Source organism: Acomys minous (genome assembly GCF_964271855.1).
Source record: "Acomys minous genome assembly, chromosome: 16".
NCBI classification, from domain to species: Eukaryota; Metazoa; Chordata; class Mammalia; order Rodentia; family Muridae; genus Acomys; species Acomys minous.
In genome coordinates, this window is record NC_140498.1 from 41,143,085 (window position 1) to 41,158,384 (window position 15,300).

Genomic DNA, 15,300 nt, shown 5'->3' on the forward strand with positions numbered 1-15,300 from the left:
GCCTCCCAAGTGCTAGGATTAAAGGTGATGCCTGACTTTATTTTCTTGTAGTATTTTTATCCTTTTACCTTTAAAATTTTTTAAATTTATTCTTTGACAATTTTATACATGTATAAAATACCTTGAACATATTTATCTCCATTACATTTAGACTTCTTTTGGGGGGGTAGTGAGGTCCCTTAAGAATATGTAATTAGGTACAATGGGAGGAGGAAAATTAAGGTCTTGTTAAGGAATGAGGGAGAATGCACAAGACTCAGGGGACTTGTGAGGAGGAGGAGGACCTTTAGTAGCTTTTCTTTTTTCTTTTTTTTTTTAAAGGTGTGCACCACCACCGCATGGTGAAACCTAAGCTCTTGTAAAATTCTTTTTATTTATTTATTTATTTATTATCTATACAGTGTTCCAACTGCCTGTGTTTCTGGACACCAGAAGAGGGCACCCGATCTCATTATAGGTGGTTGTGAGCCATCATGTGGTTGCTGGGGATTGAACTCAGGACCCCTGGAAGAGCAGCCAGTGCTCTTAACCTCTGAGCCATCTCTCCAGCCCTTTAGTAGCTTTTCTAATGCCGTGCAGATGGCTAAGACTAGATTGGCTTAACCACCAAAACTTATTTCTCTAGAAAAATTAAAATAGATACTGGTTCCTAGAAATAATCTACAATTCCAGGGAGTTTAAATTTGTCCCTTAACTCCCTCTTTCCTAAGGTATTCTTAGGGATAGGGGAAGACGATTTTTGTTGTACTTTTTTTTTTTTAAAGATTTATTTATTTGGCCAGGCATGGTGGCACACGCCTTTAATTCCAGCACTCAGGCAGAGGCAGGCGGATTGATGTGTTTGAGGCCAGCCTGGCCTACAAAGCCAATCCAGGACAGTCAAGGCTACACAGAGAAACCCTGTCTCGAAAAAACAAAACAACAACAACAACAACAAAAAACCCCAAACAAAAAAAGATTTATTTATTTATTTATTATGTATACAATGTTCTGCCTGTCTGTCCGCCAGAAGAGGGCACCAGATATCCCTCCACACCCCCCTCTCGTTTTTTGTTGTTGTTGTTTGTTTGTTTGTTTGTTTTTTTGAGACAGGGTCTTTCTGTGTAGCCTTGGCTGTCCTGGACTCACTTTGTAGACCAGGCTGGCCCAGAGCTCACAGTGATCGCCTGCCTCTGCCTCCCAAGTGCTGGGATTAAAGGCGTGCGCCACCACCACCCGGTGGTCATTTGTTTTATTCCTCTCTTTCTTTCTTTCTTTCTTTCTTTCTTTCTTTCTTTCTTTCTTTCTTTCTTTTGTTTTTGTTTTTGTTTTTGTTTTCCAAGACAGGGTTTTTCTGTGTAGCCTTGGGTGTCCTGGACTCACTTTATAGACCGGGCTGACCTCGAACTCACAGAGCTCTGCCTGCCTCTGCTTCCCGAGTGCTGGAATTAAAGGTATGCTCCACCATGCCCCGCTTTCATTTGTTTGTTTGTTTGTTTTGATGGTAGCTATCTGACTGGGATGAGATAGGATCGCAAATGGTTTTAATATATATATTCCTAGTGGCTAAGGATGATGAATAAAAACATATATTAGCCATTTATGTTTCTCCTTTTGAAAACTGTCCAGTTTCTTAACTCATTTATTGGTTAGCAGTTTGAGTATACTAAGTGTTTGATTTTATAGTTCTTTATATATTCTAGATATCAATACCCTGTGTGAAGTGTGGCTGGTAAAGAGTGTCTCTTTATGTAACTAAGGATTTTTGATCACAATAATTTGAGCAGTCCTAGGTACAGTTCCAAACAGGAGCTTTATAAAGGCATCCTTGACTTGTGTAAGCTGTTGGTTCTGGTTTCTGTAGTCTCATGCAGAAGTCCTTTTTCTCAGAGCCTGGACGGAAGCACAGTCTCCAGGTGTGTAGGTGTGTGTGTGTGTGTGTGTGTGTGTGTGTGTGTGTGTGTGTGTATGTGTGTGTGTGTGTGTGTGTGTGTGTGTTTTCAGCTCTTTGCCTCTGCCTGAGGCTATGAGTGCTAGATAGAACAGGAAGCCTCTAGTTTCTTGCCTGCTTATTTTTAGGTTTGGGATTCACTATTTTCCCTCAATATCTCAGCTCTTGAGCTGGGTGGTGATAGTCCCAGAACTCAGGAGGCAGAGGCAGGCTGATGTCCTGAGTTTGAGGCCAGCCTAATCTACAGAGTGAGTTCTAGGACAGCCAGGGTTACACAGAGGAACCCTGTTTTGAAACAAACAAACAAACAAACAAACAGAAAGATTTCAGTTTTGTGTGGAAAGTGGTGTCTCTGCAAAGAACTTTAGGGATTTCCTATCTTTCTTGTGATGAAATTAATATGCTAATGCTAAGATATTTACCTTTTATCACTGTTATTTGCTGCTAGTACACAGTGGAATTTTTCAGTGACCACATACTGCAGGGTGGACATTATCTTGACAGTACATAGAATGTATGCACGTTATTTTCTTTGAATTTCTGTAGCAGCATTATGCCTTAAAGGTATATATTTTTGAGATTAGTATATCCTAATATTTTTACAATACTCTTAACTGGCAATCTTCAGTTACACTTGCTGTTATGACTTTGTAATTTTAATCATCTAGTAAGTCATTACTTTAAAATCTTGACTATTCATGTTCCTATATAGAAATACAAGTAAACTTTATTGGCCTGTTTTGCAGTAGTATTAAAATACACCAGGCGATAATGGTGCAGGCCTTTAATCCCAGCATTTGCGGAGACAGAGGCAGGTGGATCTCTTGAGTTTGAGGCCAGCTTGGTCTATAGAGTGAGTTTCAGGACAACTAGGGCTACACAGAGAAACCCTGTCTCAAAAAACCAATAAACAAACAAACAAATAAATAAAAATGCTATTAAATTTCTATAAGTTTTATCTAAAAGAGTTACTTTTGATATTAATACTTTTCTAAAGGAAAAGAACATTTATAATACAAATATGAGCATGGGTCTTTGACTTAAAAGAATTTTGTTTTCTTCTTCAAGATAGGGTTTTTCTTTGTAGCCTTGGCTGTCTTGAACTTGCTTTGTAGACCAGGCTGGCCTCAATAAAAGATTTTTCCCCCCTCAGTTATAGCAGTACCATTTAAGTATGCTGTGCAAGCTTGAGGCCCTGAGTTCAATCCCCAACAGCCACATAGAGGATTATGTGTAGTAGTACGTACGTGCACTCTCAGTGCTGGGGAAGCAGAAGCAGTGTGACCCCCATGGCTTGCTGGCCAGTCAGTCTACCAAATTGGTATTCCAGGGTTAGTGGAGAGAGCCTGGGAAATGGCTCAGGGAGGATGAGACATCATTGTTCTGCAGAACTCAGGCTCAATTCCCAGTACCACATGACGGCTCACACCACCAATAACTCTAGTTCTAGGGCATTCAGTACCTTTTTCTGGCCTTCTCAGGCACCAGGCACATGATGTACATATATACATGTAGGCTCATATCCATAAAATAAATACATCTAAAAAAGATAAGGTGGTATCTTAGTCATTGTTCTCTTACTGTGAAGAGCTTCTATGATTAAGGCAACTTTTAAAAAAGAAAGCATTTAATTAAGGGTACAGTCCATTATCATGGTGGGGAGCATGGCCCAGGTGCAGGCCAGTGTTAGAGCAATAGCTAGGAGCTTAAGAGAGAGGAGAGGAAGGGAAAGAGAGGGGGGCTAGGGAGGGAGGGAGGAGAGAGGGAGAGAGAGAGAGAGAGGAAGGGAAAGAGAGGGGCTAGGGAGGGAGGGAAGAGGGAGGGAGAGAGAGAGAGGAGAAAGGCTGGGGCTGGCATGGGCTTTTGAAACCTCAAAGCCCACCTCTAGTGACACACTTCCTCCAAGGCAAGGGTATAGTCCTCATAATCCTTTTAATCCTTTCAAATAGTTCCACTCTCTGGTGATTAAACATTCAAATATATGAGTCTATGGGGGCTATTCTCATTCAAACTACCACAGATACAGAACTCATACACATAAAATCTTAAAAAAAAGAAAAAAAAAAGAAATGGAGATCAGTGGAGGGAGATACTTGACATTGACCTCTGGCCTCTTCATGTACATATGTGTGCACATACACAGAAGATTTGAGTTTTCAGAAGACATGGTTTGTAGGAACTACAGAGCTGTGTCGTTCTTTCTGGTTCATGCTGTCTACCCTCACAAAGGAACAAATTGGTAAGGAGGTTGTGGCATAGCCATAGCCTCTAAAGATAGCAGAAGAACACCATAAAACCAGCATGGTAATTCACTGGACTAGAATTAGCCTACCTGGTCCAGCATAGGATCACTGTAGAGAGTGTGCTCCCTATGACATGCAAAGGAGGCACCTCACAGTGAAGAGAACAGTTCTGAAAATCACTGTAAGAAAATACATTGGGGCCGGGCGTGGTGGCGCACGCCTTTAATCCCAGCACTTGGGAGGCAGAGGCTGGCGGGTCGCTGTGAGTTCGAGGCCAGCCTGGTCTACAAAGTGAGTCCAGGACAGCCAAGGCTACACAGAGAGACCCTGTCTCAAAAAACCAAAAAAAAAAAAAAAAAAAAAAAAAATACATTGGGGTCAAAGGTCTAGGAGATAGGAAGATTCACAAGACTGACACTATTATAATGCCTAGGTCAACTATTTGAACAAATTATCAGTTTAAAAAAACAGGAAGGAGGCACTTGGGATATGGTTCAGTATAGAGTAGATCAGTTGTAGATTGTGTGTGTGTGTGTGTGTGTGTGTGTGTGTGTGTGTGTGTGTGTGTGTGTATGCATGCATGTGCACACCACAGAGCATGTGTGAAAGTCAAGCCTAGTGGCAAGGGCCTTAACCACTGAATCATCTTGCTGGTTCAAGTTTATTTGTTTGTTTTAGTTTAGTTTGTTTTATGACATAGGGTGTCTCTGTGTAGCCTTGCTTGTCTTGGAACTCACTCTATAGACCAGACTGGCCTTGAACTCAGAAATCAACCGTGCCTCTGCACCATCAGTGCTGGGATTAATGTGCATTATTAAAGTTGTGCGCCATCACTGCCTCTCAGGTTTATTGTTTTTAATTAAATAAATAATTGAAGCTGAGAATGGTGATATATGTATGTAATCCCAGTACATAGATAGCAGAGGCAAGAGGGTTGAGACCAGCCAAGTCTATGAAGGTTCTAGGTAAATCAAAACAATAAAACAAAGGTGAATAAGCACTTGAAAGCATGTGTTGACGTTCCCCTGCCTATTGGTAGTTATAGTCTAGAGAGTAGTACTGCTGATGGGGCTTCCTTGAGTGTTGAAGTCAGTGAGGTCATGAGGCCCGGGCTGGAGGGAGGCGCCAACAGTGGTTCACAGCCATCCACAATTCTAATTCCAGGGGATCCGATGCCTCTTCTGTCATTCCTTGGCACTAAGCACACACACCATGTGCATATATACAAAAAGATAAATTAGAAAAAAGTAAAGTGATAACAGTTTAGGTTCTTGACATTTGAAACAGCTTAGTGCCTGCTGGTCAGCATCACAGGTTTCCTTCCCCAAGTACAACTAGCTCTGTAGAGATGTCTGGGATGTCAGGAGCCACTCCAGGTTCTACAGATGTCCTGTGTTCTCCAGGACACCGGACTGAAAATGGTGAGGCTGTGCTTGCCAGGCGCAGGTCCTTGGAGATTGTCTTCACAGGGTCTGGGTGGGTAACAGAGGAGAGGACCAGGCTTTGGAGTTTTGTGTTGCCATAATTGTGAGCTGGCTGTGGGTGAGACATGAATTCCTTAGCTTCTGTCTTCATTTTGCATCAATGACAGAGTTTGCCTGTATCAGGAGAACCACATTGCTGTTTAGGAAAGTTGAAAGCTGCTCATGACCTGAATAGTTATCTGTGGTTCTTGTTCAAGTGTAGTTCTTGCTATGAATCGTCAAATAATAGTCAGTGTGCCAGGAAGAAAGGTGCTTAAGGTGCTCCTGGGGCTTCTCCAGGAGGGGAAACTGACTGGAAAAAAAAATCAACATGGCTAGAGAGGTGGCTCAGCTGTTAAGAGGACCAGGATTTGATTACCCTTATCCACAAGACAGCTCACAACTATCTGTAGCTCTAGTTGCAGGGGATCCGTCATCCTCTTCTGGCTTCCACCCGGTGCTGCATGCACATGATACACAGACATAGATGCAGGCAAAATAGTCATACACAGAAAAAGTCCAGATGAGTCTTTGAAATAATCTTTTCAAATAAGATAAGTAGAGCTGAGGCTATGGCTTGGTGATAGAAAGAAGAAGAAAGAAAAAAGGAAAAAAGAAAGAAAAGAAGAGAGGAAGGAAGGAAAGAAAGAAAGAGAAGAAGCAAGCAGGCAGGCAGATAAATAATGTTGCAAGCTGGCTGGTTAGGAACTGGATTGTGGTGTTGCTACAGCTAGTGGAGCTTCCTTGGCCTGAATCCTGGGCTCCAGGAAGTGCCCCGTCCTGCACACACTCCCACCTTAAGACTTACAGGACATGGGCACTGAATGCATTCTTTGCAGAGCAAGCAAGTGGCAGGTCTGGTGCTCGTCTGTGGGGGCATGTTTGCTTCGCTGGCTGCTAACATCCTGTGCTGTTTGCTCTCCTCCAGTAGTTTAACTAGTAAGTGTTTCCTTTGTTTACTTGTAAGTCTTTGCTTATGTTAGGATATTACAGGGCCTGTTTGTTAGGTGGGAGTTCTGCAGGCCCTGCAGTGTCATGTTCACATCCTTGTACTTTGTACCTCCTGTTACCAGTAGGCCTTCCTCACTAATGTTCTTTCCAGAACCAGCTCTCCCTCACCTCCGCCCCCATGTTTCAAGTTGTGTGTGTGGCTAGTAAATACCTCCCAGAGAGTTTGTATTTCATTCTCCTTCATGGGTCACTGTTCCTGTCTTTGTTCAAAATCTTAGTTGTTCTCAAAGTCTACACAGTACTATCTATAGTGCATGTGACTTGAGATCAAGAGACCAAGGAGCTTCCTTGGCCTGTATCCTGTGTCTTTGAATGCTGCCTTGGAAAGGCACTCTAGTTGGTTCTGTGTGGGTCAGGTAGAGGGTCCTAGAAGGTTGTTCTTGTAAGTGCTCTGGCTCTTCAGGGTGTCTACTGCTTGACTTAAAATGGCCTATTTTCAGATAGAGAATGTGATGTTTCTGTAGTAGAACCACAGATCAGGAACTTCAGTGGCACCAGACAGAACATAGAGCTGAGCTGTAGTTCAGGGGTGCATTCTTGCCAGGCCACACAAGGCCATGGCTTCTGTCCTAGTAGCTCAAAGAAGTACAATGAGCAAGTACTTTTAGTGGTAGCTTTAACCCAATAAAGCAATCTTAGATGTTAGGGCACCTCTGACTCTTGAGGAGACAAAAGTGAAGTACACATGCTGCTCATGGGTAGGAAATCAAACCAAATTGTTTTTTAAAATGTTAACATTATTTATTGCTTGTGCATGTGGAAGTCAGAGGACAACTTGGAGGAGTTAGTTTTCTCCTTCCATGTGTGCATGCCACAGTCCGTGTAAAAGTCATAAGAAAACTTATGGAAATTTGGTTTTTCCTTCTACCATGTGGTTCCCAGGGATTGACATTGGAGATCAGGTCCCTTTACCAGCAGCATCTCACATATTGGACAAGACATTATCATGGGAAGTGAAACTCCAGGGTCTCAGTGCCTGGTGCATGTTAAACACACCCAATGTCACCAAGCAATACCCCTCAGCTCAGAAAAGATATTCTGAAGCGTGCATTTGCACTCGCTCTCTCTCTCTCTCTGATCACAGTTTTCCCTCTCTCTTCTGCTCCAAGTCTTTACTGCCTCAACCCATCCATTCCTTCTCCGTTTCTTTTCAGAAAAGCAGAGGCAGGCCTCCCATAGACATCAGCCAGCCCTGGCATATCAGGTGCAGGAAGACTAGGCACATCGGAAGCTGTCTTTTAAGGATCTGTGAGTCTATGAACTCTGGATTCTAGGCACTCTTAGGTGCCTTGGCTTGAGAAGAGCGTTACAGATTCTAATATTAATTTAAGGTGGCATCCAAACCTCTGAGATTTTTCACCTTGTAGATTTTGTTTTGGCTTTTTGTTTTCTGAGACAGTGTCCCAGGCTGGCCTAGAACTTGATTTATGTGCAGGAATGACCTTAAACTCCTGATTTTCCTACCTCTGCCTCCCAAGTGCTGGTATTAAAGTTGTTGCCACCACACCCAGCCCCACTGCAGCTTTTTTGACACTATGATGATGCTAATTGTGTTGCTGTTATCTTGTTTCTGTAGATGACCTGCCAGTCTTCCTCTTCTATGCAGTCATCTTCCACTGGAAGATGACCTCAGGAATGTAGACTCTGGCCCATATGTACAGATAAAGTCCACACACATTACATCACTACATCTGGGGTTTCTCCTGGACCTGGAGCAAGGCTGTGTCTGTTGGGTGGGTGGGATGGTGGACAGGACTTGACGGATAGAAGTTCTGTAGAGGCCTTGTGGAGTTTGTTCAGAGGGCAGTGTTTGGAGAACTGCAGTCTCATTTTTCTTTCTTCCTTTTTTAGGCACCAGTTTGTAGAAAATAATCTAATATTAAAAATGGGCCCAGTGGATAAGCGAAAGGTGAGTCAGATCACTGACCCTCTTCATCCTATGACTTCCCACTGCCTCTGTCTAGCTCAGCTCAGCTCTTCATCCTGGGATCCTGCTATGATTTGTTGGATGTGGCATTTTTTCATCTTGGCATGATCTTTGGAGATCATCTCTGGATCTTATAACTGGGAACAATCCAAGCGACTGGAAAGCCAGCTGTATGCTCTGACCACAGGGCATTCTTTCTCATGGTTGCACAAGGCTCAGCTCACTATGCTAAGGTTTCTTTCACATTGAAGAGAATATATCATTTCTCAGAGCCTTTCATTAGAAGATTTGAAAATACAGGAGTTGCTGTTCATTACGTTTCATGGACAACAGATAGTATAGAATATATCAGACTCTGTTAACAGGGGCGTCCTGAACACCCTTCCTGCCTGTGTATCCTCTGGAAGTGAGAATCTCCATGAAGGTGGGCTGAGGCCTGACCTGCCAAGACCAGGACTCAGTGCCTTAGAGGAGCTGAGAGGCCAGGGACTATAGGATATAATCCATGGGCATATTGTGAGCAGAGACTGGTGTTTATGTTTTTCCTGATGTAAGATGTGGGGCCTAGGTTGAGGAGAAGTGTGTCAGGTGAATGGATAGGTGGCCCTGAGCTACTTACAAGTTATCTCATCTGTGTCTTTATCAGTTTGTTTCTTTTATTTATTTGTATCAGGGTTTATTTGCAAGACGACGACAATTATTACTCACAGAAGGGCCACATTTATATTATGTTGATCCTGTCAACAAAGTCTTGAAAGGTGAAATTCCATGGTCACAAGAACTCCGACCAGAGGCCAAGAATTTTAAAACTTTTTTTGTCCACACGGTAAGTCTATCCCTATCAAGCCTCTGATTGTAGTGTTGTCATGGGCTTCTGCATCTCTGTTGGAAGTGTCCCTTGCCTTGGCCAAAGAAGCATCTAGGGTCAGGTCAGCTTCCTGTGTCTCAGAGACCTGTATGAACAATTTGGGCCTGAATTGAGCCAGGAAATACTCTGCTTGGTGTATGCTTTCAGTGGGTCCCCTGCCCACATACTTAGTTTCTGCACTTGCAGAATGAAAAAGCCCACTGTGCCCACAGGCTTTGAAAAAGAGCTGGCAGCATCGTCAGCAAGATAGGCTGGGTGGGCATGGGACTCCCTGAAGGACATCAGATGCTCTGTCTTTGCAGCCTAACAGAACATATTACCTGATGGATCCAAGCGGGAATGCTCACAAGTGGTGCAGAAAGATCCAGGAGGTTTGGAGGCAGCGGTACCAGAGCCATCCAGATGCTGCTGTGCAGTGACATGGCCTGCGGCCGGGCTGCCTATCGCTGCCAGGACACCTGCCCCAGCGCGGCTCGGCCGCCACCCAGGACGCTTCCAGACCACCTGCCAGCCATCTCAAGGAGAACATAGATGGCAGAAACCTTGCAGCTTTTTTATTTAAAAGAAAAGAAGAAAAAAAGAGCCCAACCACACAAAGAACAAAAGAAATAACCAACAAACAGGAATTCAGGGTCGCTTTGCTTGTTCTCTGTGCTCTGTGGTGGCTTCCATGTGCTGCTGTGGCCATGGAGACCCAGCTCCTTGCACGGTAGCCCAGCTTCTGCCCAGACCAGTGGCCAGATTTGGCATCACCAGCCCCTCCTAGCATCCACAGGAACCGCATGCCTGCTTCTGCCCTTCCCCACCTGGTAAACACAGCTCCTGCTGTGACTGAGGGACCGGGTGTATCTGGCTCTTTCTGCCTACCCTATTTGTTGCAGAATCCATCACTGGGAGCCTCTTCACTCCTCTGTTAGAGTAGTCACCAGCTTAGTGTGGGTATAGGGCCCCTGGCTTGTGTGTGTGTCCTCCCTTCCTTGAGTCCCTTGTCTGGCCCTAGAGATGTGGTCAGGTGTGAGTCTGGTGGCAGATTTCTGTGGTTCCTGCCTTACAGTGGGCAGGCTGCGTGGTGAGAAGTGGTGAGAAGTATGCAGGCCGCTGTAGGTACAGGGCTCTCACTGGGCTCCGGCGTCCCACTTCTAGCAGTTTATCCAGTGAGATGGACACCCGGCCAAGCAAGTGTCTTGGAGGAGTGCTGTCACACCAGCACCTAGCTAACACCAAGTACATATTACCACATACACAGTCCTGGCTTGTACCTGGGCAAGGCTAGAGCTACCATAGGGCATCCAGCCTGGGCCACAGCTTCCATGTGGAAATGTGGGGCAGCAGGCCTTCCTGGGAGTGTCTGCACAGGTTTAAATGTTCTGGCTACATGCCCCATGAGACAGGGGCTGAAAAAGTCACAGGATGTGTGCCAGTCTCCCTCCCAGCCTGACATACACCTGTTGATGCTATGGATAACTCAGCTAGCTTGGTTTTTACAACTGTTAAAAATCTAAGAGCCTCATGTTGCATGGTCACCTGCTATCACAAGGTGTCTGGAAAGAAGGTCACCGCTGTCTTGGCTCACAGGGATAGCCCACTTAACCTGAGCCTGCATGTGCTGGCATCCATGTCAGTATTGGGATACTTCTCTGATGCTAAGTGGCAGCACTTTCCTCTGTAATACAGATGGCCCGGGATATTTTGACACTTCTTGCAGAATGCTTCCAAGGAAGGGACTTGGCTGTACCTCTCTGTGACTAGGATGTCCCTGAAGGGTGGTAGCCCTTGGTATCTAGTGGAGAAAAGTAGATACCTTCACAGCCTGCTCACACCAACACCTCTGACTCCCATGTCCCAAAGGCAACAACAATTTTGTCATTTCTGTTGACTTTCACAAGGTGCCCCCAATGCCCACACAGAGATCACCCCAGTTCTGTCCACAGTGACTGCCTGTGGGTCTGGCCACCCAAACTGAGAGGGGAAAGATTCTATTCTCAAACATTTAACAATAAGAGTGGTTCTCTTAAGCTGGGGTGTAGATGAAAAGCCTGCCATCATGCCATGGCAGGGGTGCTGGATGGGAACAGAGGTTTTCTTTAGACTCAGGAACAGGACCTCAACCTGCCTGTAGGATCCAGGGAATAGGTATGGCCTGGCATGCTGTCAGCCTGTGAGTGAAAGTGGGCACTCTTTCTCCTGGTTTGTAAGAGCCTGTATTAGCTCAGTACATTTGGCTGTTTCTTCCTTGAGTCCTGTTCTTGTTCACGCCTTGTGGCTATTTAGCCCTCAGAAGTGTCCTTTATCCTGTGTCTGCACATGTAAAGAGTGGCTTCCTGCCTCTCACATCATGCAAACACAGGGAAGGCATTTCTGAGGGCACTTAACTACAGGGGACCACTTGGGACTGAGGCTTGGCTTGAATTAGACCATCTGGCTGGCTGTGTGGAAGAGTCCTCTCTTGTGTCCTTCCCTGGAGAGCAATGCTACCTCCTGGGCTTTACCATCCTAACCTCCAAAATCAGGGTTCAGCTGAACTGGTAGTGTGTGGCCACCATGACTGCCCCATGCTACACCAGCTAAACTCTTCCCAGGTCACCTTTGTCCTTATTGTCCTCTTTTTCTTAAAATTTTTTTTCTTTGAAGAACCATGTACGTTCTTTTCTTGCCCTGACTTAGATCACTTTCAGTTTTTCCAGTCATCCTTAGAGCCGTCACCCAGTGTGCAGGTGCCTTACATTGTAGGACAGGATGTGGGTGTTAGTTTGTGCAGCGTGTGTGTGTGTGTGTGTGTGTGTGTGTGTGTGTGTGTGTGTAAAACGGTATATGCAGGATATTTCTAAGGAAAGAAATGCTCTGTTAGTAGTTGCAGAAGTCCTGTCTTTGCCCTAAGAATGGCAAGGATAGGTAGCAAGTTAAATGCTGCTTCTGGCTTCTCCTTCCTAGGTACAATGGACTGAGCCCAGTGAGCTGAGCCCAGTGAGCCCTGCCTTTTCTTGGTGTCACAGATGAAGCTTAGCTGGAAAGGGTCATTTGCACTTGTTCTGCACTCCAGCGGGGCAGTGGGCATCCCCGTGTAGAGCTGAGTCTCTCCACTCCAGGGAATGTCATCATGGCTCAGCTGTCATTCTGAGCTATTACCTGGTAGATGCAGCAAAACCACTTTGAGAAGGATGGCCTGTGTTAGGCTGGAATTAGTAGAAGCTTCCTTCTTGGGCCACCCTCGTGTTTGTGATCCAAGCTTGAAATAACCTTGCAGATAGTTGTGTGGCACAGACTCCCAGTGCCAGCAAGAGGGGCGTAGGTAATTGTGTGCTTTCTTTAAAGTAATGTCTGTTTTCTGAAAGTTAAAGAAAAAAGAAAGGCCCGTCATTCAGAGACCACTGTGAGCATTTTGGTATAGATCCTGTTCTTCCCACCTTTCTTCTTCTTCTTGTTCCAGTGCTGGGAACTGAGTTGGGGGACTCAGGAGTGCTACACAAGTGCTCTACCACTGAGCTGCATCCTTAGTCCTTGTTTGCTTTTTAAACCAAACTGGGAACACATGCAACATTCGTCATTTTGCATCCAGCCTTTTCACTTGACTTAAGCATTTCTCCATGCCATGAGTAGTTCTTCAAAAGCACGTTTTTAATAATTACAGAGTCAAATGGTTGTAAATTTATAAGTTATCCAATTGTTTCCCTGTTGTAAAACATTCAGGTGGTTTTTAAGTTTCCTTTGTGTGTATGTGTGTGGGTGTGTGTTTGTTTGCTATTTAAATAATGCTGTGGTGAATATACTTATAAATCTTTGATTTTTATTCTGAATTTTCCCCCTCCCTCATGTACCTGCAAGTGGTATTTTGGGGGTCAAAGAATTTGTTCATTTTACAGCTATTCCTCCTCCTCAGTCTGACATTTAGATGCTCTGAGTTCCAGTTACAAACCCTCCTTCCTCTTGTCCTACAGATTTTGAACACATCAGTTGTTGCTAAGCAGTGTGTTCCCAATAAACTTTTAACTATGACTGCTCTTTTTTTTTTTTAATGCTAAAATGTCATTATTGCAGATTCTTTTGTGACAGAGTTTTTCCAAAAGCCAGTTTCTTTATTTTCATTGCAAGAATCTGGTCATGCATGTTACTTCTCTTCCATCCTTGCTGCTATGGCTTCCAAGTGCTTGGTGATGTTTTCAGAATCTTGTATTTTGTGTCCACAATGGTACTGAATCTGCTTCTACACAGCTAGCAGAGATAAAGTGTTGAGCTGACCTTGCCACATGCCTAATGGGTAATTCATAATTAAGTTTATAAACTCAAAGTGCATTTGGGCCATTTGGGGATCAGTAGCAAAGCAAAGTAATAAAGCTCTTCTTGGAAAAGAAACCACGTAGATGATTGGGTTTTACCAAAAGTACAGTTGTATTCTTGCTCCACCCCTCCTCAGGTCTTGAGTGGTTCAGGACAGCACAGTAGCCAGGCTTTTTCATTGCTGAGGTTGGGTTTTCCAGCTGATGCTTATGTAAACGTCCTCCCTGTGTGCTGCAGTACTGCAGGTAACTATGATATTTGAGTTGGGTTGTATCTTTATCTTTGTTGGGTGGGGCCTGTTGATTCAATTTTGAAACATGTAGCAGAGATTTTTCTGGGCACCATACTCAGTGTTACTTGACTCTACCAGAACCTAGGGCTCAAGATGTGCAGAAATCAGCTCCCTGCCCTCCTCTGATGCCTCAAGGCTCCCCACTGCTCCGTAGATCCAGGGTGTTCATAGCTGAGACTTGGGGGGCTGCAGCAATTCTTGCGTATGGTGAAGATGCTGCCATGCACTTTTTCCATTTGTTTTAATGCAGAAGCCAACATTAGCTGACAGTGACGCCAATGGGTGTAGCACCTCTTAAGTAGAATGTATGACATGGGCCCTGACAAGATTAGACAGGGCTGGGACCACTCTCGGAGCCTCTGAAGATAACTGGCTTCTGGCTTAATATTTCAGGGTTATAAAATCAGGATTGTCTGTGGAAAAGTGGCCTAGGAAGGAAGCTGTTTCTGTCAACGCACTTTTGCAGTGGTGAGCAAATGAATTAGCCAATGTGAATACCTGAAAATTCCCTGTAACTCCATTTCTTCCAAACAAAGAATCCAAACTGTACAGAAGTTTTTAAAAGTCCTTTCCCTCCCCATGTAGTACACCCTAGTTTAATCATCTGGGTTAAATGACTACACGTGGGTTGTTGTGCAGGTGAAAGCCTCCATTAAGACCATAGTGTGATTGGACATTGACAAATTAAACTGTTACAAGTATTTAGAGCTGCTGCGGCTGTTCCATAGCCACGTACAGTAGGATGAATCAATAGTCTATTGCTGTCGTTCAGGTTGGTGGCAGTCAGTTAGAACATGTGTAATATTCTCTACCTGGTCTGTAGCTGTAACTGTGATGTACAGGCAAAGCAAAAATTAAAAATACTTATGAAAACAGATAATGCAATGATACTAGGATATACACTTTTGTATTTTTATTCTTATATAAGGTTATTTGCTGGCTTTTGTCGGCCTCTAGTTCAGTCTGTGTTATTTAAATTCTAATATATGAATTATTTGGATTGAATTCATGTTTGGGGCCACGTTGTTGTATGTATTGATGTACAGCCTTGAATGTGAATAATTATTGTAAACTATATTTTACAACTTTTTTCCTGGCTTTATTATATAAATTTTCTATTTGGTCATGGTTTAATCATATAATTTAATGAAACAATTTTTTCCTTTTTTTTCCAAATATCAGTGCTTTAGATGTAATTACAGGATGATGGATTTCCCTTGTATGCTCGGTAGTCTTGTAATAAAAAGCATGTAGAGTGTACACGTTCGCGGTTCTGGATCCTTTTTGGGCG

General features: G+C 44.0%; 1 protein-coding gene across 2 annotated transcripts in view; it reads left to right on the plus strand.

Annotated features, from left to right (window-relative positions):
* PDPK1 (3-phosphoinositide dependent protein kinase 1) overlaps window positions 1-15,269 on the plus strand; it is an 81,359-nt gene extending 66,090 nt beyond the window's left edge. For both annotated transcript variants that reach the window (XM_084760959.1, XM_084760958.1), the window contains exons 12-15: window positions 8,499-8,556; window positions 9,248-9,400; window positions 9,745-12,773; window positions 12,807-15,269. In XM_084760959.1, the coding sequence (XP_084617085.1) occupies window positions 8,499-8,556; window positions 9,248-9,400; window positions 9,745-9,861 (328 nt within the window). In that variant the 3' untranslated portion in view covers window positions 9,862-12,773; window positions 12,807-15,269. The remainder of the gene's footprint in view (window positions 1-8,498; window positions 8,557-9,247; window positions 9,401-9,744; window positions 12,774-12,806) is intronic.
* The last annotated feature ends 31 nt before the right edge of the window (window positions 15,270-15,300 follow it).